The 26,866-nt window shown below is 41.3% G+C and overlaps 1 protein-coding gene across 1 annotated transcript in view; it reads left to right on the forward strand.

The window, feature by feature from the left end:
* HERC2 (HECT and RLD domain containing E3 ubiquitin protein ligase 2) overlaps positions 1-26,866 on the forward strand; it is a 263,428-nt gene that overhangs the window by 138,962 nt on the left and 97,600 nt on the right. Inside the window, exons 36-45 of the mRNA XM_049614147.1 lie at positions 9,019-9,206; positions 10,300-10,492; positions 11,912-12,094; positions 14,232-14,413; positions 14,983-15,130; positions 15,209-15,405; positions 15,639-15,869; positions 16,742-16,880; positions 18,412-18,555; positions 21,601-21,743. Coding sequence (XP_049470104.1) covers positions 9,019-9,206; positions 10,300-10,492; positions 11,912-12,094; positions 14,232-14,413; positions 14,983-15,130; positions 15,209-15,405; positions 15,639-15,869; positions 16,742-16,880; positions 18,412-18,555; positions 21,601-21,743 — 1,748 coding nt within the window. The remainder of the gene's footprint in view (positions 1-9,018; positions 9,207-10,299; positions 10,493-11,911; positions 12,095-14,231; positions 14,414-14,982; positions 15,131-15,208; positions 15,406-15,638; positions 15,870-16,741; positions 16,881-18,411; positions 18,556-21,600; positions 21,744-26,866) is intronic.

Below are 26,866 nucleotides of genomic sequence, written 5' to 3' on the forward strand. Positions count from 1 at the left end.
TTTTTTTTTTTTTTTTTTTTTTTTTTAATTTTTTTTAACGTTTATTTATTTTTCAGACAGAGAGAGACACAGCATGAACGGGGGAAGGGCAGAGAGAGAGGGAAACACAGAATCGGAAGCAGGCTCCAGGCTCCGAGCCATCAGCTCAGAGCCCGACGCGGGGCACGAACCCGCGGACCGCGAGATCGTGACCTGAGCCGAAGTCGGACACTCAACCGACTGAGCCACCCAGGCGCCCCTATCCCCTTATTTTCAATCTGAAGGTGTCTTTAGGTCTAAAATGGGTCTCTTATAAACAGCATGTAGATGGATCTTGTTTTCTGATCCATTCTGTTACCCAGTGTCTTTTGATTGGAGCATTTAGTCCATTGACTATTTTCAGGAAGCAACTGTTTAGGGATATGGAGAAATTTTTATATTAAATGAGCAAAATTTGAGTACAAGTACATGAAATACTTTGGAATTTGGTTAATTGTGATTATAAACACATTTTGCAGAAATTTCTGATTATATTCTTATGAATTATACCAATTTATTCACAGATAAGCTTATTAAACCATTATTTACTGAGTTTTTGATGGACATTATGAACAATGATGTCATAAAAGACTAACTTTGTGTTAGAAGCCGTCCTGAATTGATTGTTCTTGAGAAAATTCTTAACCACAACAATTTGCCTGAATCCTAGAGATGCTCTGAATCAGGAAATCATGGTAGGAATGCTTCTGAGATCCCCTAACCTAACCTAGGTAGTGAGGAAATTCATAGTAGAGGCACAGGCTTAGGAGACCACCATCTCAGCTTGAGGAACAATGATTCCCTCACCACCTGGCCATTGCCTCCATGGATTCTGAGGCCATGTTGTCACCTCTTAAAGTTTCTTGTTGTGGGTTTAAATATTTAGTTGTGTGATGTTTGAAGCTGTTTTTGTTTTTATTTTAAGAAAATTGAATAACTTATAAATGATTATTATTACTGGTGCTGTGTTAGGCTCGCTTATTTGCTGCTCTGCTTCATCCCTGCTTGCCGTCGTGGCATCCATTTGAGATTGCATCTCAACTATAGCATCTTTAACTTTGCCCTGACTAGATTTTATATCGTTTACCTCTGCAGAAATGGGTTCTATGCTTTTTTTCAACCCCAGCTGGTATTCTTATTATTGTGATTCTAAATTCTGGTTTAGACATCCTGCTTGTGTCTGTGTTGATTAAGTCCCTGGCTGTCATTTCTTCCTGTCCGTTCTTTTGGGGTGAATTCCTTAGTTTCATCATTTTGGAGGAAGAAAAAGATTTAATAAAATAAAAAGTAAAAATTGAAAAAATTAAAAACAACAGAAAAAATCAAATAAAGGATGTTAGATCCTAGGTGCGTTTTGGTCTGGTTGTTGAAAGAAGCATGATAGAATAGAGAACAAAGGGAAAGAAAAAGGGAAAAAAAATAGGAAAACATTTGGAAATTAAAAAAAATACAATAAAATAGAGTAAAATGAAAGGATGAAAGTAAATGGAATAAAAAATTACAAAAAAATACAGTAGAAAAAAATTAAAAATCTTTTTAATAAAAACATAATTTCTGTTTTCACAAATAAGAAAAGAAAAAGAAAAAAAAATTGAATAGATGGACCAGCTAACAGAATGAAATATGAATGAAATTACATCCTGTTTCTTCTAGCAGTCAAACTATGAAGCACTTTATAGTCCTTCAACTAAGCAGGCAGAGAGCCTTGTGGTGGTCATCTAGAGCTTGGCTGGCACAGTTGGACGTGATGGTGCTTCTTAGCTTACTGGGGTGGATCGTTGTGGTGCATGAACACGTGTATGCACATGCGTGTGATAGGTGAAAATGGTGTCACCCAGCTACCCAGTCTCTAGTATCAGAACTCCGTGCTCTCATGTACTGGCAATCAAGCACCCTTTCTTTGTCTCCGGCTTCCATCCACTCCCTGCTTTTATACTGTGTGGGACCACGCCGTCAGTGTGCAAGGTTGCACCTCCCTCTTGAATTTCATCTCAGATGAGGCTGTTTCCAAATCCCTTCTGAGGGCCCTGTGGCTTTGACCTGCTCAGACCCTCTTGGGGAGGGTCTCACTGAGCAATGGCCAGTTGCCAGCCTGCCCTCAGGAATGTTCACATGATGGTACTGTTGCAGATGCCTAGATACTGTGGCCGAGATATCTGTGGGTGCCAGCCAGCCCCAGAAAAAGTTGGCGTGATTGTGTAGCAGCAGTGTTTCAGGGATTATGGTAAATCACAATACATGTCTGGTGCCAGGCTTCACAGCCCCTTAACGTCATGTTCCAACACCAGCAAATATGGCTGTTCTATGGGTTCCACTGGGACCTTTGCCTGTGGGGAGGCTGCATAGCCTCTACCAAATGTCCTCTCAGCAGGGGAGCTGCCTCTCCTTATGTGGCCAGAGGACCCCCTCAGACCTTGCTGTTGCTCCTGGGGATTCGCCCATCTCATCAGAGCTCTGCCACATATCGAGAGTTTCAACTCTGTACTCCCCTTTTATAGATCCTAATGGTATTTACAACCTTCTCCTTTCTCCTTCCTCCCTTTCTTGTTCAGTCCCTTATGGGTGTTCCCACTCTCTTTCTCTCAGCTACTTTCAGTTGGAGTGCTTTTCCCCTACTCTTCCCTCTGTCTCTGTCCTCTCTCTGCAAGCAAAAATAGCTCCCTACCCTCCGTGGCTTTTCTCTTTCCCAGTTCTCCTCTCCATGCTGCATCCCTGCTAAGTTCTGTGGCTTACGTTATGCAGATTGTTGTGTTGATCCTCATATCAGTTTTCTGGGTGTACAAAATGGTTTGGTGCTTATCTAGCTACATTTCAGGAAGGAGAGAAGCAGAAAACTTTCAGCTGCTCTGCCATCTTGGCCTTTCTTCTCTTTCTTGGAGAACTTGCTATTCAAAACTTTTGCCCAGTTTTAAATTGAGGTATTTGTCTTTGTATTGTTGAGTTGTAGGAGTCCTTTACATAGTCTGGATACTAGACCATTTTCAGTTATATGATATGAAGATATTTCCTCCCACTCTGTGGGTTGTGTTTTACGCTGATGCACAGAAATTTTAAATTTTGGTGAAGTGCAATTTGTCTGTTTTTCTTTTGTTTCTTGTGCTTTTGATGTCATGTTCAATAAACCATTGTCAAATCCCAGTTAATGGGGATGGCTCACTGTGTTTTCTTTTTTTAAGTTTTATAGTTTTAGTTTTTATAGTTAAGTCTTTAGTCCATTTGTAGGCAATTCTTACTACGGTGTGAGGTAAGAACTCCTTTTACTTCTTTTGGTTATCCAGTTGTCCTAGTACTGTTTGTTGAAAAGACTTCTTTTCCCAAGGTCTTGGCCCCCTTGTGAAATCATTTGACTATAGTTATTATAGTTTATTTCTAGACTCTGTATTTTGTTGGTCTATATGTCTGTCATTATGTCAGTACCACATTGTTGTGAACACCGGCTTTGTGGTAAGTTTTGGAATAAAAAAGTAGTTTTCCAACTTTATTTTTCTTTCTCAAGATTATTTTGGCTATTTTGGGTCCTTAGCATTTCAGGAATTCAGGTCCATAGGAATTTCAGGGCTGGCTTTTCCATGTCTGGAAAAAAATAGCTATTAAGATTTTCTAGAGGTTGTATTCAATCTGTAGATTGTGTTAGGGAGTATTGGTATCTTAACAAATATTAAGTCTTTCTTTCCATGATCATGGGATGGCTTTATATTTATTTAGGTCTTCTTTCATTTCTTTGAACTGTATTTTATAGTTGTATTGTTATAGGGTAATGCTGGCCTCAGAGTGAGTTAGGATTTGTTACATTCTATTCTATTTTTGGAGAGTTAGAGAATTGGTATTAAGTCTTCTTTAAAAGTTTGGTAGAATTCACCAGTTATGCCATCTGGCTCTGGGTTTTTCTTTGTTGAGAGGTTTTGATTACTGATTCAGTCTCTTTACTTATTCTAGGTCTACTCACGTTTTCTATTTCTTCTTAACTCAGTTCAGATCATTTGTGTGTTTCTAGGAATTTATCCATTTCATCTAGGTTAGCTAATTTGTTGTATAGTTGTTCATATACTCTCTTACCGTTCTTTTTATTTCTGTAGAATCAGTAGTAATGTCCTCACTTTCGTTTCTGGTTTTAGTTATTTGCATCTTGTCTCTTTTTTCTTAATCTACCTAAACGTTTGTCATTTTTTTGATATTTTCTAAAAAACTGACTTTTATTGATTCTATTGTTTTTTAATTATCTCTGCTCTAGTTTTTATTCTTTTTTTCTTTCTACTATGGGTTTATTGTGTTTTTATTTTTCTAGTTCCTCCAGGTGTAGAGTTAAGTTACTGATTTGAGATTCTTCTTCATTTTTGTTAAGTTTATTTTGAGAGAGAGAGTGTGTGTATGCAAGTAGGGGAGAGGCAGAGAGGGGGAGAGAGAGAGAGAGAATTCTAAGCAGGCTGTGCACTGTCAGTGCAGAGCCCAGCGTGGGGCTCAAACTCACGAACCATGAAATTATGACTGGAACTGAAATCAAGAGATGGACTTTTAACCCACTGAGCCACCCAGGCACCCTCTTCTTTTTTCAATGTATGCTTTTGTAGATAACAATTTCCCCAATAGCACTGCTTTTTCTGCATCCTATAAGTTTTGGTATGTTGTGTTTTTGTTTTCTTTCGTCTCAAAGTATTTTTTTTCAATTTAAATTTTAGTTAATTAACATACAGTGCAATATTGGTTTCAAGAGTAGAATTCAGTGATCATTACTTATGTACAACACCTAGTGCTCATCAAAGTGCCCTCCTTAATACCCATCACCCGTCTAACCCATCTCTGACCCACCTCCCTCCATTAACTCTTAGTTTGTTCTCTATCATTAAGAGTCTCTTGTGGTTTGTTTCTCTCTTTCTTCTTCCCCTCCCTTCCCATATGTTCATCTGTTTTGTGTCTTAAATTCCACATATGAGTGAAATCATATGGTATTTGTTTCTCTCTCATAGACTTATTTCGCTTAGTATAATATATTTTAGCTCCATCACATTGCTGCAAATGGCAAGATTTCATTCTTTTTGATGGCTGAGTAATATTTCAGTGTGTGTGTGTCTGTGTGTGTGTGAGAGAGAGAGAGAGACAGAGAGAGAGAGAGAGAGAGAGAGAGACAGAGAGAGAGAGAGATTGTTTTTGTGTGTGTGTATACCACAGCTTCTTTATCCATTCATCAGTTGATGGACATTTGGGTTCTCTCCATAGTTTGGCTATTGTTGATAATGCTGTAAACATTGGGGTGCATGTACCCCTTCAAATCTGTATTTTTGTATTCTTTGGGTAAATAACAGTGCAGTTGCTGGATTAGTAGGGTACTTCTATTTTTAGCTTTTTGAGGAACCTCCATACTGTTCTCCAGAGTGACTGCACCAGTTTACATTCCCACCAGTAGTGTAGGAGGGTTCCCTTTTCTCCGCATCCTTACCCATGCCTGTTGTTTAGCCATTCTGATAGGTGTGAAGTAGTATCTCATTGTTTTGATTTGTATTTCCCTGATGATGAGTAATGGTGAGCATTTTTTTCATGTGTCTGTTAGCCATCTGGATGTTTTTGGAAAAGTGTCTATTCACGTCTTCTGCCCATTTCTTAACTGGATTATTTGTGTTTTGTGTGTTGAGTTTGATAAATTCTTTATAGATTTTGGGTACTAACAAAATTTCTCTCATGATTTTTTTTTACTTTGGGTGGTTAAGTGTTTGTAATTTAATTTCCATATACTTGTAAAATTTGTAGTATTCTTTTGTTATTTTCAGTTTCATTCTGTAGTTGTTGGAGAAGGTAATTGGTATGATTATAGTATATTTCAGTTTATTGAGACTTGTGGTCTAGTATACGGGCTATCCCAGAGAATGTTCCATGTACCCTTGAGAAGATTGTGTATCCTGCTTTTTTTCAGTTCTGTATATATGTGTGTCTGTTAGATCTGATTGGTTTCTAATGTTTTTTGTGTGAACTTTGAAATACTGCAGCGTCAGTCTTCTAAGTCCAAGTGAAAAAGCAAGGCTTTCTTAAGCTCTTTGGTCATCTCAATCTTTGTGTCCACATGACCCATTCAAAAATATGCATCAGTCTAGAAAACAGTGAGCCTCTATGAGTCATGCATCTGATTTCGTAAGACCTCATGAGTAATTAAAAAATGCTTTTAAAAAGTCTCAAACTTGTATTTCCATCTAGAAATTGCCTCTCTTTTTATATCATCTCCCTTTTTTCCAGAGGATCCAAATAGGTAAAAGTCATAGCACAAATTATTAATTATGGGGGCCTTTGTTAGGAGTTTAAATTTCAACCTTCCTCCTGGCTACAGAAAGCAAGGGAATTGTGTCCCATGAATATATATCTATATTTGCCACTTTCCTTGATCAGGATTATTTTTCTTTAATATAAGATATTATAAGCTGGGTGCTTGGGTGGCTCAGTCAGTTGAGTGTCCGACTTCAGCTCAGGTCATGATCTCATGGTTTATGGGTTCAAGCCCTGCAACAGGCTCTGTGCTGACAGCTCAGAGCCTGGAACCTGCTTCAGATTCTTTGTCTTCCTCTCTCTCTGCCCTTCTCCTGCTCATGCTCTATCTCTCCCTCTCCCTCAAAAATAAATAAAAACATTAAGAAAAATTATAAGCATGTAATACTTTATATTAACTTTATGTATGCATCAGATATCACAGCCACAAAATACAAAAGCACTTAAGAAAAGGTCCCCCTTTTTTTCTTATTGCAAATGTATTCATATCCTTTGCAGTAAATTTGGCATTTATAGGGTTAGCATTATATCTGCCAGGGGAGCTCCTAGCTGGAATGTAACAGATGCCCTTTTTGAAGTCTCATTGAGGCACCATTGAGCTGGGCTGAAGAAAAGAATATTTTTTTTCCTAGTAAAACTGGGGAAAAGCTTTACTTTATCTAAAGCTTTACTCCAGCCCTAAGAATTGACTAACCGTTTTTTTTTTTAATCCCTTTTGGAGTAGAGAGGATCACAGACTATGTACATTTTTGACCCACCCAAGCCCACCTTTGGGAATGTTTGGGCACCTTTTCCTCCCACTTGGAGGAGAGAACAAAGACTGAAGGAGTTACCAGGACTGTACTTTCCCCCCACCTCAAGTTAGCCAACAAGACCAAAAGCAGCCAGGGGATCCAGCACGCTGATTCCTGGGGTTAAATTCACTATTTTAAAATCCATTTGTAAATTTTACTTCTTGTAGCTGATGGTTCAGCTTCTGTTTTATATTATGGATGATTTCATAGCCATCAAGGACCAAATATTCATCATACTCCACCCCTTGATTCTTCCTTTTACCAAACAATACTTACGCAATATTTCAGCTAGTCAGGGTTGTTCTAGAGATTCCTACTGCTGCCATCCCTGTGCCAGAGTCCCTAAGACCACGCCCAGATTCAGTGCTTTGTGAGAAGACCTTATCAGACTCGCAGTATAGTCACACTGAGCGCTAAGATTTACTACGGTGAAAGACTAGGAAGGAAAATCAGTGAAGGGAAGGGGCACATGGGAAAAGTCCGGGAGAAACTGACACGAGTCCTGTCCTAGTGGAGTCACACAGGATGAAGTTCATTATCAGCAAAGAGTTGTTGATTGTACATGTGAAATGGTGTCTACACCTGGGAAGCTCACGAGAGACTCAGCACCTAGGATTTGCACAGGGGCAGGTCAAGTAGGCACCTCCTGGCATATACCCAAATTCTAGACCCCTAGAAGGAAGCAGGTTTAAGCAGAGACCACATTGTACAAATAGTTTAGGCACTGTGAGGCCTCTTATCAGGGAGGGGTGGGAGCCCTCCTGAGATCCAGGTTCCCAGAGGCCAGCTGAGGGCTACCTTGCAAGCCAGCCCTTCCTAAGGACAGTGGTATCAGGCCTGCTGTTCTTAGCTCTTTTCTGCATAGTATCATAATTAAAGTTTGTTAATTTCTCATTGTTAGACATTTAGGTGATTATCCTTTGCCTTACTGTTCTGATAAAACATGTGATGAGTGTTTTTCTAACTTAATCATTTGCTTTTTTTGGAAGAGGGGCATAATTCCTAGAAGTAGAGTAAATGTCTCTGTTGATCATTTTATATCTTTTATATCTTCTGATGCTTTTCTTTAATTAAACTTTTTTTTTAAAGTTTATTTATTTTGAGAGAGAGAGAGAGGGAGGGGCAGGGAAGGGCAGAGAGGGAGAAAGAGAATCCAAGCAGGCTCCACACTGTCAGTGCAGAGCCCCGATGTGGGGCTCGAACTCACGAACTATGAGACCATGACCTCAGCCGAAAACAGGAGTTGACTTCTTAACCAGCTGAACCACCCAGGTGTCCCTCTTCTGATATATATTTATATATTTGGTTCTCCTTTTATCTTTTTAAATTCTCATCAGTAAATCTTTCATGGTACTTATTATATTGATAATACACTATACACTATAGATTCTTTAAAATTATTTTCATCAGTCCTTACTAATTTTTGAAAAAAGTGTATTAAGGGGTGCCTGGGTGGTTCAGTGGGTTAAGCACCTGACTTCAGCTCAAGTCATGGTCTCATGGTTCATGGGTTTGAGCCCTGCATCGGGCTCTATGTTGACAGCTCAGAGCCTGGAGCCTGCTTCAGTTTCTGTGTCTCCCTCTCTCTCTGCCCCTCCCCCATACTCTGTTTCTCTCTCTCAAAAATAAATAAACATTAAAAAAAATTAAAAAGAAAAAAGTGTATTAAGATTAGGATATTGTGGGGCGCCTGGGTGGCGCAGTCGGTTAAGCGTCCGACTTCAGCCAGGTCACGATCTCGCGGTCTGTGAGTTCGAGCCCCGCATCAGGCTCTGGGCTGATGGCTCGGAGCCTGGAGCCTGTTTCCGATTCTGTGTCTCCCTCTCTCTCTGCCCCTCCCCAGTTCATGTTCTGTCTCTCTCTGTCCCAAAAATAAAATAAAATTAAAAAAAAAAAAAAAAGATTAGGATATTGTAACTACTTATTGGCTCACCTGCTGTTTTTGATGCTCTGATAGGTCCTAGTTGTGATAATGTTGAAGAGGATATGAATGCTTCTGCCCGAGGAGCTTCTGCTACAGTTTTGGAAGAGACAAGAAAGGAAACGGCTCCTGTACAGCTGCCAGTTTCAGGGCCAGAACTGGCTGCCATGATGAAGATTGGAACCAGGGTCATGAGAGGCGTTGATTGGAAATGGGGTGATCAGGTACTCAGATTTGATTTTAAACACATTAGCCACACATTAGTCACCATCCTTACTTGCATGCTCTTAGTGGGTGGAATTGGAATATATAACTATGTTAACTCAGGGCCTATGCAATTGACAGATGACGTAGTTGTGGATTCCTGGGCAGGTGAATAGAGTCAAAACAAGTAGAGAGTATCAGTGGCTGTAGGGGCACCTCAAGCAGGATCATGTATTTAAGGAGTCATGGCTGTTTTTAGAAAACTTCCTGGCATGGGCTCAATTTGAGGGGGAGCCTAGAGTAGGAGCAGGAGTAAGCAGGAAAGAGTAGACTTCATCTTATTAATAGTGTTCTAAAAGCTGTGAGGCAGAAAAACCCAGGTGCTGAGAGATGGTGGCCATGTGCCCAATTAAGTGCCCCAACCTAGCAGTTTCAGGTGTGCCAGCTGGGTGGTGGCCACCTCTCTGTTTCTCCTTGTGGCAAATCACTCCCAAGCTTCTGTGAGGTCTCACAAGGAGAGATTGTGGGGACTGGTGTCTGTGTTATTACCGTAGTCACTAGCTAAGGATAGTGCTCACCTTCCTACAGTATGGTAGCATTCTTGTCACCTCTAGGTTTTCTCAACCTCACTGTTAAGCATGGGTCTTACCAGAATCATTTCAGAAGTGTCCTAGAACAGGTAGCAGCATCCTAAAAACAGCTTTCACTCATAGACATGAGAGATGGAGTCTCCACTCTAGTTCCAGAGAGAAAACTGAAGAACAAGAGGAAAACAGGAGATGCTGGTGCTTGTTTCAGGTTTCTGGTATTTTGAAGCCCAATGGAGGGATCGAGCCAAGGAATAGGGCATCAGGACTAGGCTGGAAAGCCTCATCTCTGTATTGGTTTAGGGAGGATGCTGATTGAGGCAATTCTTTTCCCAGTTACCTCTTTGGTAAAGGAGCATAAGCCAGTTATTTCCTGATGTTTGATTTAAGGTGATGATGTGAGCTGTGCATGGTGCAGGTGGGTTTGGAGCAGTCTGTGGGCACAGTGACACAGCAGTCCTTACAGGCTTTGTGCGACAGAACAGGCGTGGGCCCTCTTAACTGATCTTTGTTTTGGCTTCCTCAGGATGGACCTCCTCCTGGTCTTGGGCGTGTGATTGGTGAACTTGGAGAGGACGGATGGATCAGGGTCCAGTGGGACACAGGCAGCACCAACTCCTACAGGATGGGGAAAGAAGGGAAGTATGACCTCAAGTTGGCGGAGCTGCCAGCCTCAACACAGCCCTCAGCAGAGGACTCGGACACAGAGGATGACTCTGGTGGGTGCCTTCGGGTTGTTTAGTCTGGGGCAGCTTGGCAAGCTGTGTGCTAATGCTAGCTGGCTGTCCTTTTCATCTGGAAGTGAGAACAGTGTATCAGGACTCACCTGCAGACAGTGCTCTGTAGTTTTGGACTTGTCCCTAAAGGTTCAGTTTAAATAAGCCCCAGGTAATTCTGATATAGGAGTTAAAAGCATGGCTCTGGTGACTGGCAGCCTAGCTGGATTTGACTCCCTTGCTCCCTTTGGGGACAGTCCAGTAAAGTTTGGCACTGTAGGGCTGGCTTGCTTGCTATGTCTTTACCTCTAGTGGACCTTCTCATTTGGCTCTGAGTCTCCTGTGTGAGGTAGTGAGTCAGTGCCTGGTGAACTAGGAATAATGTGGAATTAGTCAGTACAGTATTCCCTTAAGGAAACCAGAAATGAAAATTTGGAGTGAACCCAGAAAGTTAAATCCTATCTAAGTAAATCCAAGGTTGTGGGAGGAGGACTTCATGACATTTTCCGATGTGTCCAAAAGACTTTGGGATGTGTGAATGAAACTTCCCATGGCTGGTCTTGGTGAGACTGTCCAGGAGGCCTGGGCTGATTCCTGGGGCTCAGGTGCTAGCTGTATGCACTGCATGGTCAGGCTTTGGAAGTCACTTGTATGGTCAGGAGAGGAAACCTAAGAGGCTGAGCTCAGTAGAAGATGGGTGGTATGGAGAGTGGAAAAGGCTCTGCTCCATCAATGTCACTTGTGGGGGCCCACGCCCCCTCAGATGTAAACAGATGATGCCTTGTGGAGCTGTTGGGAGTAACATATGTGAAACTTGGAGTCGTGCTTAGTTGGTCAGGGCTGGTTTTGTTATCACTGCGTCTGAGCACACGATGTCTAGGCCACTTGTCCATCCTCCCAGTTCTCTGTCTGGGGTCTTCACTCAGACAAGTCAGAACCTGAGCAGAGCTGGCTAAGTGACAGAACTATAGCTTGGCTGTCATGTGCCTCCTTGTCAGAAAGTCAGTGGCTTTGACACATGAGCCTCTGCTTCCCCTCCATGGAGCAGGCACTTCTGTCTTCATCCAGGGCATAGCTAGCTCATCAGCAAGCAGTTCTTGACATTTGATAAGTTGTCTTTCTAAAAGAATAAATCCTTGTAATTGTTTTAGTGCTTCTGAGCCATATGTGGAGATAGCTTTAAAAAATTAAACTATAATTTGGAAGGCTTATTTTCTTTGAGGAAGGTGGGGACAGAGATGATTACGGTGTTTAGTGTATTTTGAATTCTTTTCTTGTAAAGAGCTACTTCCCTTTCCACAGTAAAAATTGTGATATTAAATTCCTTAAAAGACTGTGTTATGAAATCCCTTAAGTTACATGCAGGGATATTTTCCAGTTCTATTTGGGAATATAGCTTCTTATTTTGATACTTTTTTCCAGAAGCTGAACAAATTGAAAGGAACATTCATCCCACTGCAATGATGCTTACCAGTACTGTTAATTTACTACAAACTCTTTGTCTCTCTGCTGGAGTCCATGCTGAAATCATGCAGAGTGAAGCCACCAAGACCCTGTGTGGACTGCTGCGAATGTTAGTGGAAAGTGGAACGACGGACAAGACATGTATGCAATGAATAGTTGTGGCCTACAGAGTACTGGGGCTATGAATTTGGTGTGTGTGTCAGTGAGTGTGAGCATGTGGGTGAGTGTGCGTGTGTATTAGTGTCCTAGGGCCGCTGTAACAATTTACTTCAAACTTGGTTAGTTTGTTTGGGCTGGCACATCAAAGTACCGTACACTTGGGTGGCCTAAATAATAGAAATTTTTTTCTCCGTGTTCTAGAGACTAGAAGTTCAAGGTGTCAGCAGAGCTGGTTCTTTCTGAGGGCTGTGAGGGAAGGATCTGTTCTAGGCGTCTCCCTTACCTCCTGTAGTTTGCTGGCAATCTTTGACATTCTTTAGTTTGTAGATTACTGACCTCATATTTACCTGTGTGTGTTTGTCTCCAAATCTCACCTTTCTATAAGGACACCAGTCATAATTGGATTAGGGACCCACCTTAACCTAGTTTAAGTTCTCCCAAACAAATTATATCTCCCCTGGACCCATTTCCAAATAAGGTCACATTCTAAGGTACCAAGGGTTAGGACTTCAACATACTGATTTTGGGAGGCAGGTAGGACACAGTTCACCCCATAATGGAGTTATGGAGACCACATTTTCCAACATCAAGGATTTTTGGAGACCAGAAGTCTAACATCAAGGTGTCAGCAGGGCTGTGTTCCCTGCAAAGACTTTAGAAGAGGATCCTTTCTGTCTCTTCCAGCTTCTGGTACCTCCAGGGTATCTTAGCCTGAGGCCACAGCACTCCAGGCTCTGCCTCATTTTCACACAAAGGACTGCCCTGTGTCTCTTTATGTCCTTTTCTGCTTCCTTATAAGGACTTTCATTGGATTTAAGGTCCACTCTGATCCAATACAGTATTATATCAATCCTTACTTTAAGTAAGTACATCTGCAAAGAGTTTATTTTCAAATAAGGTCACATTCTGAGGTTTTGGATGAACATGAATTTTGGGGGATACAGTTCAACCCACTGAAATGTTTGCATGAAAATGTGAATATGTGTAAGTGTGGAGAGAAGGAGTTGATGGAGTGGGAGGGGCGAGTGTGTGTGTATGTGTGAGAGTGCTTGTGAGTATGGGAGAGTTTGTCTCTGAGTGAGACTGAGTATGTGAGTGGCTACAGGTGTGAGTGTGAAGTGGGGAAGGGAATGTGTGTGAGTAGCTGGGTGTGTTTGTGAGTGTGTGTGGTAATTATGAGGGATTGTGTGTGAGTATATCAGTGACTGAAAATGAGTATGTGGGATTGTGGTAGGGTGTGACTGTGAAAGTTGATGTGTGTGTGTGTCTGTGAGTGTAACTGAGTGCAGGCATGAACTTGTGTCTGATGGCGGTGCCTCTGGAAGCGTAGAGAGCAGGAGGGCTGGGCCCTGGCAGGCGGGCCTCTGCCAGGAAAGAGTGGAAGCCCCTGGGTACCCATGAGTGGAGACCTGGAAGCCAGGAGGAGCAGACAGGGTCAGTTGCATCCGTCAAATTGGATAAACCTCATGAAAGCCTCCTAGTCTTGTTCTATTACTGCAGACTTATTAAACTTGGATTGGAAATTTATGATGCAGATTAAGTATAAACAAGATCATGGGAGATATTTATTATTATTATTTTTAAAGTGTATTTATTTTTGAGAGAGAGAGAGCACATGTGTGCGTGTGAGCCAGGGAGGGGCAGAGAGAGAATCCCAAGCAGGCTCCGTGCTGTCAGCAAAGAGCCCTTTGTGGGCTCAAACTCATGAATTATGAAATCATGACCTGAGCTGAAATCAGGAGTCAAACACTTCATCCACTGAGCCACCCAATTGCCCTGATGATATATAACACGTGAGGTTTTAAAATATACAAGATGCACTCTAATAACTGCCGTTTGAATTGTGAATCATTTTCTTACTGCCTATAAATAATAAGTACATGAAACTCCTTAATTGGTTTGAGCTACTCATGTACTTTGAAGGTTTTAAAAGTGTTGTAAAATGTTCCTTTAGTAGGGTTTTCTCTCACTCCTCTCATTTTGAATTAGTGAAATTGTAGTATATTTGTAAAGTAGGCTATTATCGAACATAACACGGTAAGTACATTAAAAGTATAGATTGTGCTGAGTATTTATTTCTAGAAATTTGGTGCCAAGCTGGTTTGTTTCACTGTGGCAGCTTCCCCAAACAGGCTGGTCTGCCGGGAGCAGCACCGGAGCTGGTGCACGTTGGGCTTTGTGCGGAGCATTGCACTCACGCCACACATGTGTGCTGCCCTGAGCTCCCCACAGTGGATTGCCCTGCTCATGAAGGTTGTGGAGGGACATGCACCTTTCACTGCTGCCTCGCTGCAGCGACAGGTAATTGTGCTGCTGGGCTGATGCTGTTCAGTGTGAATTTTGAAACTGTGCAATCCCCTTAAGAGGTGGCATCAAGATACCAATTCTCCCAGTCATCATAATTAGGTGCCTGTACTCAATGAGTGCAGAAAAGAACTGGAACTAACCCAAAGTAGATTTTCTAGTGCAAGGGGCTGAAGTCCTTGATTATTTTAAATTGATTTTAAGTTGCTAAACTGTAGTTGACTTGCTTTTCTTTGAAGTGATAAATCCTACCAGCTTCTCTTATCTGCTTCATAGGAGTTGTAGTATAATTGTCTTCAGAAGAATTAAGCTGAAAAGAATTATTTTTTAATTAAGTGAATATCTGCATCTGTAGTGTAGCTTTTTCCAACTCCTGATAATCTATATCATTAATCAACTTGGGTGTAATTATCTGGTTGTAAAATAATGGATATCTGAATTTTCACATGATTAATTGCATTGCAGGGACAAAAAAAAAAAGAAAATAAAAATCTGTTATCTCTTAATGTAAAACCACAGATTATGGTTTTCTTTAATGTTTGCCGTTTTAAATTGCCTTTTGTCAGATCTTAGCTGTGCATTTACTGCAAGCAGTGCTTCCATCATGGGACAAGATCGAAAGGGCAAGGGACATGAAATGCCTTGTGGAAAAGCTGTTTGGTTTCTTGGGCAGCTTGCTCACCACCTGTTCTTCAGATATCCCGTTCCTCAGAGGTGGGCCTCTTTCCTTACTTGTGTCCTGGGTCAGTGAGCAGGGCACCATGTAGCTCCTCTCTCACATGTCTCTTTCAGAATCTACTCTGAGGCGGCGGAGGGCACGCCCACAGGCCTCTCTGACTGCCACTCATAGCAGCACCTTGGCAGAAGAGGTGGTGGCACTGCTCCGCACACTCCACTCCCTGGGTCAGTGGAACGGCCTCATAAACAAGTACATCAACTCTCAGCTCCACTCTGTCACCCGCAGCTGCACAGGAAAGCCACCAGAGGGGGTGGGTGCTGCGTTTTCATATCTGTTAGTTTTTCTTTGTAGAATGTTGATTTCACTTTTAAATTACCTTTTGAAATGACATGTATTTTGTTTAAAGATATTTTAAACCATACTGTAGTGGAAATAACTATTGAAGAAACTAGTATAAAAATGAACTTGGCTTAGTTATAAATGTGTAAGAAACAGGCAGCACCCTTGGCTGTCTTCTTCAAACTAGCTGTCTGTCTGCATTAGGCCCTGTTAGAGGATTACTTTCCTGACTCCGAAAACCCAGAGGTGGGGGGCCTCATGGCAGTCCTAGCTGTGATCGGAGGCATCGATGGTCGCCTGCGCCTGGGGGGACAAGTCATGCATGATGAGTTTGGAGAAGGCACGGTGACTCGCATCACCCCAAAGGGCAGAATCACTGTACAGTTCTCAGACATGCGGATGTGTCGCGTTTGCCCATTGAATCAGCTCAAACCAGTAGGTGAACTTGTATTCAGTTACTTGGTAATAAGGCAGAGGAGTTTTATGCTGGAACTGAGTGCTAACATTAGTGCTAGAATGAACTTGATTCTTGTAGTTCATGCACGCTGTCTAGGAAACTATGCAACCTGAGGAAAGCCATATGTCTATCTTCCCTTGTTTGCTTTGTGTCTGTGATAAATAGGGCCTGGTCTCATGGTGTTACACAAATTACTAGTTCATGTCTTATTTTAGCCCCCAAAGACATAAAAGGGCGTTAGCAACATAGAAGGTACTGGTAATTATGTTTGTTAGTTTTAATTATCTTAAAATGTAAATTTATGAAGTCTGACTTTTATTGAACAACTCAACTTTTAAAGAAACCTAAAAGTGGTTCCTTAAAAAAATGACCTTTCTTCATAAATGCTTATTTATTGTGTTGAGTGACATGACTTATGTAGCAGATGCTATCATCTTAAATCTGTGAATTAAGGATGTATAGGGAAAGAGAGTCATTTATATTATTTTGATGTAATCTAAGTATAACCTGACTATATTTCTATAAAATACTGTTTTTGATTTATAAATGAATACATGCATGTTGTAGAAAATTTTTAATGCATAGAAAATGCCTAAAGAGATAATCATCACCAGCCTGACATAATTATTATTGATAAGTTGTTAAAGAAAAAATTAATTTAGGTTATGTTTACTATACATATAAATCTCTATTTTATCTTTAATGGCATATTTTAAAATGATTTTCAGATGTAAAAAGACTTACAATATGTATATTTTAGAATTAAGATTCATGGTTTGATAATTTTTAGAACGTTTCATTTGCTCATTTCATTGGACAGACTTTGAAGGTTTCTATCTTCTTGCTTTAGCTCCCTGCTGTGGCATTCAGTGTCACCAACCTCCCCTTCACAGAGCCTATGCTATCTGTCTGGGCTCAATTGGTAAACCTTGCTGGAAGCAAACTGGAAAAGCACAAAGTAAAGAAGTCACCTAAACCGGGTTTTGCAGGTCAGTACATGGTACTTCTTGGTGAAACTACTACAATCTTAACTGGTATTGCTTGGACAATGTCATTTTGTGAGAGCAAGTTCCTGTGACTGTCAAAGTCTTTGGGTTTCAACGGATTGACTATTTGTTGAGTTATAGTGGACATGAAAGCTTGAATGTGGTGATAAGAGTGTGTAGTACCAAGAATGACACCATGGGGAGAGTGGCGTCTGAAGAATCCCTAGGTTCCCCCCCACCCCTGCCCCATGCTCCCTGACTTTCCAGTGCCAGCATTTATTCTGAACAAACCTTTTGAAGAGGAATCTTTGTTTTCTCTCCCCACCGTTAACCCTCCAGCCATGGCTCTTTAGTTCAGTTGCCTTTTAGGAGCTTTGCTTCTGGCCTCATCAATGCCAGACCCAGTAAGGCCTGCATGTTTAGACCTGCCTTGCTTCATATCTATAGACGTTGGGCTAAAACAAAGGTCACCTGTGCTTAAAGCCTTCCTTCCTTTGGTCTGGAATACTGCTCCCTTAATTTTCCTTACGTTGCCACTTGCATGTTCTTTGAAGAGTTCTTCTCCTTGACTATTCTTTGCACATTGGAAATCCTTGTGGGTTTCTCCATAACTTTTGGCTCATTGTGTCCACTCTTACTGAGCTTTTTCACCCATTTCTCCCCATTCCTGTGATTGATGCTGCAACATTTATGATAGTGATCACCTTTAACTCTGAATATCCAGTTCACATTTCTGGCTGGAGGGCCATGTGCATGTATACCACAGCATGTTCAGAATTCCACTAACCTTATCCCTTAGTCACTCTTTCTCTTCACAGTGAATAAACCTGGCTGCCAGGCAGTGCCAGGCTGAGAGGCACCTGTGATCCTCCATCCCCTTCCATCCTATGTTGCTGTTGGCTATGTTGCCTTCTGTGGCCTCTGACATGCCCTGCTGGAACACTGTTGCCACAACTATAATCCGGCTGTACTTGTGGTCTGCCTGCATTTTGTGGCAGCTTAGTTTCCTCCTCAGTTGGCTGTCAGGCACCACTGCAGTCATTTGTTTAGATAAGACTCCAGGGAGTGCCATGATCTTGTTGAGTTAGAGAACTGTATGTTGTGACTATCTGACAAAATCATCCTGGAGGAGTGTTGGCAAGAAAAGGTGAAGATATTTTGTTTGTGACATAGATATCTGGTTGAAATTTTAGCAATATGGGAAACATTTGATTATACTAATAATAACTGACATGGATCTAACTTTGTTAAACCATTTAATTCTCACCCTAATCCATCAAGGTAGTTGTGTGGGCAGCAGGAAAAGGGGAAGACCCAGGGGAGGTAGAGGATACTTATCCAGAAAGGCAAGTCCTTCATTATTGACAGTATTTGGCATGTCCAGCTAATTCCTACAGGGCAGGGCATTGTTTGTGCCACTTTACAGGCATGGCACTGTGGTGCAGGAGGCAGAGCACTTTCCCTAAGGCCACACAGCTGGTGAGGAGAAGAGCCCAAGCAAGGTGTGCCGTTCCTGAGTCCTTTTCTCCCACAGGACAAGTAGACCTGGAGCTGCTGAGGTGCCAGCAGTTAAAACTGTACATCCTGAAGGCGGGCCGTGCGCTGCTTTCACACCAGGACCAGCTTAGGCAGATCTTGTCTCAGCCGGCTGTTCAGGAGGTCACAGCTGCTCATACAGGTATCTTTTTAAGGAAGCTGTTATAGATATGTAAGGAATGCAGGTACTCCCATAGAAAACAGGCAAAAGACATGAGCAAGTAGTCCATAAAAAGGGAAATAGAGATGGTTTTTAAATGCATGAGAAAGATGTGTAACCTGGCCAGAAATTGATGAAGTGCAAATGACAGTGTCATAATCTTATAAGACAAAAGATCCATCTTTCCATCTTTTATGCCTACCCCCAGAAGACACCTTATCACTTGACACAAAAGCAATTCTCTCACCTCTATGGCCTTCCTTTTTCAAATACACTTATACCTCTCTAGTAGACTTATCATCCTGAATATCAGACCTTACCATACAGGTCCCTGCCACAGCTCTAAGTCAGTCTTATGTTTCACCCTGGTATTCAAGGCATTCTATCACATTCAAGGATCTGATGGGAAGGGGGGGGAAAACAGTAAAACAGTGGTGTCCTGCTTTGTTACTTAAAGTGTGGCTCATGGACCAGTAGCACTGATGGCACGTAGGAGCATGTTAGACACGTAGATTCTCAGGCTACACCCCAGACCTAAGAAATCAGAGTTTGCATTTTAATAAGGCCCTAAGGTGGTTCATACATATCTAAAGTAGCACTGCTTTAACACATTGCTTGTGGGAATTTAAGTTGGTACAACCAACATTGAAGAAATGTTACACTTTAAAATACATGTGTATTAGGGGCGCTTGGGTGGCTCAGTCGGTTGAATGTCTGATGTCGGCTCAGGTCATGATTTTGTGGTTCGTGAGTTCGAGCCCCGCGTTGGGCTCTGTGCTGACAGCTCAGAGCCTGGAGCCTGCTTCAGATTCTGTGTCTCCCTCTCTCTCTGCCCCTTCCCTGCTCATACTGTGTCTCTCAAAAATGAATAAACTTAAAAAAAAAATTTTAAATACGTGTGTACACATGCACACACATCTGTATCTGCATCTCTGTATCTAGCTCTGTATCTCTCCATTGACCTGGGAGTCATCTTGTGGGAATTTATCACATGAAAAGGCATGAAGATATGTGTTTACGGATGCCCATTATGGCTTCTTTGTTGGTATTGTTTTTAGGTTGAAAACTGGAGACAATTTTATGCCCATTATTAGGTGGTGTATCCATATACTGGAATACCAGCTGACTTTATTTTCTTTAGACTTTTCTTTATTTCTTCAATTTTCTGGAATAAGCTTATATTACTTTGAATAGAAAAAAAAAGCTATAAAATATTTTTTGATTATCTACTCTTAAAAAAGATGTGCTAAAGTATTATAGGGAACAAGATAGTCCTTGTTTATGACCCCAAACTCTCTGGGGTCAGAGTGAAAAGAGAAAATGCAGATGGCTCTGTACAGGTTATGATGCCAGTGCACTGTGAAATGTGTAATTGTAGTTCCACAAGTGTCTTGGGGATACAGGTGGCTGAGGGCTGGTGAGGGCAGCTTCTGAGGGGTGTGGCAGACTTGAGGTGCAGCATGATGAAGAAGCTCTATTTTGGTGGAAGAGACAATAGGAGCACAGATGTATCAGTGAGTATATAGGAGAATGTTGAAGTGCTTCACTTTGCAAGGAGCTCAGGATTTATTGATGAATGTGGGGCAAAAGCTGGAGAGGTCAGCTGAATTCATGTGATAGAATGCCTTGAATACCAGGGTGAAACATAAGACTGACTTAGAGCTGTGGCAGGGACCTGTATGGTAAGGACTGATATTCAGGATGATAAGTCTACTAGTGAGGTATAAGTGTATTTGAAAAAGGAAGGCCATGGAGGTGAGAGAATTGCTTTTGTGTCAAGTGATAAGGTGTTTTCTGGGGGAAGACATAAAAGATGGAAAGGTGGTTCCAGTAGATCATAACCTGGTGGTTTTGATAATAACCTCATGGGAAACCAGTGAAAAGTCAAAGATGGCTGATGTTTCAAGCTTGAGCTACCGGGAGGACAGGAGGGAGTGCCTCCGATGAAGATTAGAAAGCCTAGTATAGTGTGCAGTTTTTTGTTTCTTAATCTTAAGAGGGTATTGTGAATTTAATTTTAATGTGCTGAGTATAAGGTAAATCTAATGAAAGTGCAGATTTATTCTGTATTAGTCAGTAGGGACCTTGAAAACTATCCATAATTATAGAAGATCAGGAAACCAGAAACCAGGGAATTGGACTGACTGCTCTCTGGTCACCCTGATGAGTAGCTCTGTAGGAACTGAATCAGGGTTACTATGTCACGGTTGGGACAGAGTAGGGGCTCCAGATAGCTCTGTAGAGTAGGGCTTGACAAATTATCATGGTTACCTGTTTTTATAAAGTTTATGGGAACACAGCCGCACCTACTTATTTACACGTCATCTTAGGTGGCTTTTACTCTTCAGTGGCAGAATTGAGTAGCTGTGACAGACCATGCAGCTGATAAGCTTGAACTGTTTACTCTCTGTCACTTCAAGAGAATGATTTTCCAACCCCTGGTCTAGAGAATTAGTTGAAGTTGTCACCAAACCAACCAGCGAACTCAAATGGTGAGTGGGCTCCAGGCAGTGGGACTCAGTGGGCCTGTGGCAAACAGGAAGTGCTAAATGCCTCACTCAAAGCTGCTCAGAGATTAAAACAGACAAAAAGATGTTACCCTGACCACACAACATATCTGGAATTGGTCTCAGTTTATGGTCTGAACAAGGGTTAACAGGAAAAGCCAAGGCTAAAAATAAAAAGGGAGTGTTCATAGAAGAGGTTTCTGAAGCAATGAGTGTGCACCAAGAAAGAGAAGGTATATGAACTGGACAAAAGGCAGAAATCTGGGAGGTAGCTTTTTTTTTTTTTTTTTTGGCTCTGAGGAGACAGATGAACCAACAAAGGACAGATGCCAAAAAGCAGGGAGTGAAAAAATTTTTAGACTAATTTTTGATATCCAAGCCTTGAAGATTTTGATCGTCTAGTGCTTGAAGAGGTAGAGATCATACTCACTTTAACATGTTCAGTGCATCATCTTTAATAGTAAAGAGATGTTAGGAGTTGAAAATGTGATGTCGTGCATATTTTTTTTTTTATATTCAGATGATGGAGCAGCTGCATCCCCTGACCTTGGGGACATGTCTCCTGAAGGGCCACAGCCTCCAATGATCCTCTTGCAGCAGTTACTGGCCTCGGCCACCCAGCCATCTCCAGTGAAGGCCATATTTGACAAACAGGAGCTAGAGGTACGGTAGCAGCCTCTGCAATTTTAATCTGGTACACTAAATTTGGAACATTTTTTTTCCTAGATGTGTATTTTCTTAAGGATATATTCTGAATTTTAAATAACATGCTAAAATAATTCTTATGACTAGTTAGGCTTTAACCATGTTTGTCATAGAGCATTATAATACTAGTTAGAGGGTGAATGAGTTGAAGTTTAACCTTATTTTGAATATATGTGAATTCTTTGAAAAAGTTAATGAGATTCAACATGGGTCAGATGCTCAAATATTCATGGCATGATCTTTTTCTAGGAAATAATTGTTATTGAAGGAGCCCATTAGACCTTGGAATATTGCACTGGCATGTTTGTTCCACTCACTGCAAAGGCTTTTTTGGGCATGCACTGTTGCTGCCAGGCTCTTGGTCCTTGCCCTGTCGCAGAGCACCTGTGCTGCACAGTGTAGCTTAGGGATCAGGCTGTGGGCATGTTCCCATAGAAAAGACAACATGTGATCAGGTCTAAAAGTGATGACTTTCATGGCCTGCAACATGAGGGACTAGATGTTTCTAAAAATCCTTCTTTCTATGTAATATGTAAAAAACTCTGGATAAAATATTAAAGACAAAAACCAAACCTAGAGTACTCAAGTTGCCAGGCAGAATATACCCTAATAGAAATTCTTTGAGACCAGGACTGCAGGGAGTTGGATCCGAAGTGAGGAAGCAGCTGTATCAGGTTGATGGGAGGGCTGACAGTAGTCCAAGAGTGAGGTAGGAAGAAGTAGGTAGCAAGAAAGTAAGAACTGAGGTAGGAAAAAGGTGGGGTGCAAAGGGAGAAGGCAAGAAGTATTGAGCATGAGAATAGGGAGCAGTACAGTGCCTTCTTTGAACTGGCCTGAATGCCAACTACTTGCTAGGTCTAAAAACCGCTAAGATGAGGGTCAGGTTGAAGTGGCAACAGAACAGCAGGGTTTCTAGTCACTTCTAAAGATAAAAAGAGGGCATTGAAAGCAGTTGAAGAGCAAATTGGGCAGAATGCAACCTGGAATCACACTGGGAGGTAACCAGTGTTAAGAGGAAAGATGTGTAAGGAAACAGGGAAACGTAGAGTTATCCTTTAAGAATTGGGAAGGACTACCAAAGAGAGATCTTTCATTGTTTTATCTCCATTGATTTAGATGAAAATTCAACCATCATTCTTATTCTGTTTGAAGTGCCTTTTTGTCATAGACTCTGGGTCTAAAGTTCTTTCTTGTCTAGCAAGAAAGCGGGACTCAGGATTAAATGAGAGAGATGGTTAATGTCCAGGAAAAGACAAGAGCCCTGAATAAGGGTCCTTGCCCTGTTTTTATTAGGATCAGAAGGCTTACAAACATGGTGATGGACGTGCACAAAGAGACAATGAAATTATGAACATTAACTCATGGATGTGAGGGAAAGGGGGTCTTGAAGATATTAGGGTTTTGGGTTAATACAAAACAAAATCCTGGCTCTGGAGGCAGCTGAAGGTTGTTTACAGCAGACATGAGGCACCAACTCTGTTTATCTTAGCTAGCCTAGGGGATTAGACTGATAGAGCAAGTAACCTCAAGGTTAACAAGGCACCTTTTCTTTTGCTAATCAGTTCTCCTCTGGGCAGCTTTACCTGCAGCCCAGTGGTCTGTAGCCCTATTTACTTGTTTACCTAATTTGGTCCTTCCTTCCTGTGAAAGCAGCTTTCTGCTATAATACTAAATAGGGGGGAACTTTTGCCCTGAATCTCTAGTCTTGTTTACCTCATATACCTTTGTATTGCAGGCCTTTGCACCCCCTCTCTATTCTGGGGGCCTTAGCCCCCCTTCTCTATCCTTATTCACCTAATCTTGTTTACCCAAACTTGGGTGTGAGCATCCTATGGCTTTGTAATTCTTTATGCTTGTTAACTCATTGGTGCAAGCCCAGGGAATTTCTAAGCTTTTTCCTCACACATTTTTTCTCCCATTCTGGCTGCATTTAATATTTTGTGATTTGTTTGTTTTTTGTTTTGTTTTCTACAGTTTGACTAAGGCATGCCAATGTATGTATGTATTTTTTCTCCCCCATCCTCTTGGGATATGCTTAAGTTACTTGCATCTCTGGCTTGATATTCCACCACCCCCCCCCCCGACCCCCACCCCTCCGCACCAAATTTGGAAACTTGTTAACTATATTTTCCTGTCCTGTTCTTTGCTAAGACTACGGTTACACATCTGTGAGATTATTAATTTGTTTCTGTGTGTTTTATAGGTCTTTTTCTCTTCGTTAATAAACTTGGCTAATTTTCTGGATCTGTTTTTAAGGTCAGGCTGTTCTGCTTTGTTGGGTCTAAATCTGCTGTAAGCCATCTAAGAGAGTCTTTATATTTTCAGATCTCACATTTCCATTTGGCTCTTATTTTATAGCTCTATAGTTCTGACAGTACTTATCTCTTCACTCTCTATTTCTTTACTGTATACGTATGTAAAACATATTCCTGATAGTTGTGTTAAATTTCTTTTTAACACGTGGGCCAGCTGTCAGTCTGCTACTATTGGCAGTTTTTTTCTCTTGATTATAATCAGTATTGGTTCTGCTTCTTCACCTATATGTAGTTGTTAGTATATTCTGGATGTTTTAGTTCTTTTTTAAATGTTTACTTATTTTAGAGAGAGAGTGCATGCATGTGAGTGGGGGAGGGGCAGAGAAAGAGGGGGGGACAGAAGATTGAAGTTGCCTCCACATTGACAACAGAGAGCCCGATGTGGGGCTCAGACTCATGAACTGTGAGATCATGACATTAGCCGAAGTTGGCATCTTAACCGACTGAGCCACCCAGGCAGCCTGTATGTTTTAGATATTACACTGTGTCGGCTCAGTGTTCTGTCAACATCTTCTGGAGAATGTGAATTTTATTCTCATAGATGGTTTAGTACCTGGCAGTTCTCCCCAATCCTGTGGAGGCTTCGTTCTAGACTTTTTATTTATTTATGTATTTTATTTATTTTTAATACGAAATTTATTGTCACATTGGTTTCCATAAAGCACCCAGTGCTCATCCCAACAGGTGCCCTCCTCAATGCCCATTACCCACGTTCCCCTCCCTCACAACCTCCATCAACTCTCAGTTTGTTCTTAGTTTTTAAGAGTCTCTTATGGTTTGGCTCCCTCCCTCTCTAACTTTTTTTTCCCCTTCCCCTCCCCCATGGGTTTCTGTTAAGTTTCTCAGGATCCACATAAGAGTGAAAACATATGGTATCTGTCTTTCTCTTTATGGCTTATTTCACTTAGCATCACACTCTCCAGTTCCATCCACATTGCTACAAAGGGCCATATTTCGTTCTTTCTCATTGCCGAGTAGTATATTGTATATGTAAACCACAACTTCTGTATCCATTCATCAGTTGATGGACATTTAGGTTCTTTCCATAATTTGGCTATTATTGAAAGTGCTGCTATTAGATACTGCTGCTATTGGGGTATTAGATAGTGCTGCTATTGGGGTACAGGTGCCCTGGTGTTTCAGCACTCCTGTATCCCTTGGGTAAATTCCTAGGAGTGCTATTGCTGGGTCATAGGGTAGATCTATTTTTAATTTTATTAAAAATTTATTTTATTTTATAAAATAAACCTCCACACTGTTTTCCAGAGTGGCTGCACCAGTTTGCATTCCCACCAACAGTGCAAGAGGGTTCCCGTTTCTCCACATCCTCGCCAGCATCTATAGTCTCCTGATTTGTTCCTTTTAGCCACTCTGACTGGCGTGAGGCGGTATCTGAGTGTGGTTTTGATTTGCATTTCCCTGACGAGGAGTGATGTTGAGCATCTTTTCATGTATCAGTTGGCTATCTGGATGTCTTCAGAAAAGTGTCTCTTCATGTCTTCTGCCCATTTCTTCACTGGATTATTTGTTTTTTGGGTGTGGAGTTTGGTGAATTCTTTACAGATTTTGGATACTAGCCCTTTGTCCGATATGTCATTTGCAAATATCTTTTCCCATTCTGTCGGTTGCCTTTTAGTTTTGTTGATTGTTTCCTTTGCAGTGCAGAAGCTTTTTATCTTCATGAGGTCCCAATAGTTCATATTTGCTTTTAATTCCCTTGCCTTTGGAGATGTGTCAAGTAAGAAATTGCTGTGGCTGAGGTCAGAGAGGTTTTTTTCCTGCTTTCTCCTCTAGGGTTTTGATGGTTTCCTGTCTCACATTCAGGTCCTTCATCTATTTTGAGTTTATTTTTGTGAATGGTGTAAGAAAGTGGTCTAGTTTCATCCTTCTGCATGTTGCTGTCCAGTTCTCCCAGCACCATTTGTTAAAGAGACTGTCTTTTTTTGATTGGATGTTCTTCCCTGCTTTGTCAAAGATTAGTTGGCCATACTTCTGTGGATCCAATTCTGGAGTCTCTATTCTATTCCATTGGTCTGTTTGTCTGTTTTTGTGCCAATACCATGCTGTCTTGATGACTGCAGCTTTGTAGTAGAGGCTAAAGTCTGGGATTGTGATGTCTCCTGCTTTGGTCTTCTTCTTCAAAATTACTTTGGCTATTCGGGGCCTTTTGTGGTTCCATACAAATTTTAGGATTGCTTGTTCCAGCTTCGAGAAGAATGCTGGTGCAATTTTGATTGGGATTGCATTGAATGTGGATAGCTTTGGGTAGTATTGACATTTTAGCAATATTTATTCTTCCAATCCATGAGCGCGGGATGTTTTTCCATTTCTTTGTATCTTCTTCAATTTCCTTCATAAGCTTTCTATAGTTGTCAGCATACAGATCTTTTACATCTTTGGTTAGGCTTATTTCTAGGTATTTTATGACTCTTGGTGCAATTGTGAATGGGGTCAGTTTCTTTATTTGTCTTTCTGTTGCTTCATTATTAGTGTATAAGAATGCAACTGATTTCTGTACATTGATTTTGCATCCTGTGACTGCTGAATTCATGTATCAGTTCTAGCAGACTTTTGGTGGGGTCATGTCACCTGCAAAAAGTGAAAGCTTGACTTCATCTTTGCCAATTTTGATGCCTTTGATTTCCTTTTGCTGTCTGATTGCTGATGCCAGAACTTCCAACACTATGTGAAACAGCAGCGGTGAGAGTGGACATCCCTGTCGTGTTCCTGATCTCAGGGGGAAAGCTGTCAGTTTTTCCCCATTGA

Source organism: Panthera uncia, assembly GCF_023721935.1.
Source record: "Panthera uncia isolate 11264 chromosome B3 unlocalized genomic scaffold, Puncia_PCG_1.0 HiC_scaffold_1, whole genome shotgun sequence".
In the NCBI taxonomy this organism is placed as follows: domain Eukaryota; kingdom Metazoa; phylum Chordata; class Mammalia; order Carnivora; family Felidae; genus Panthera; species Panthera uncia.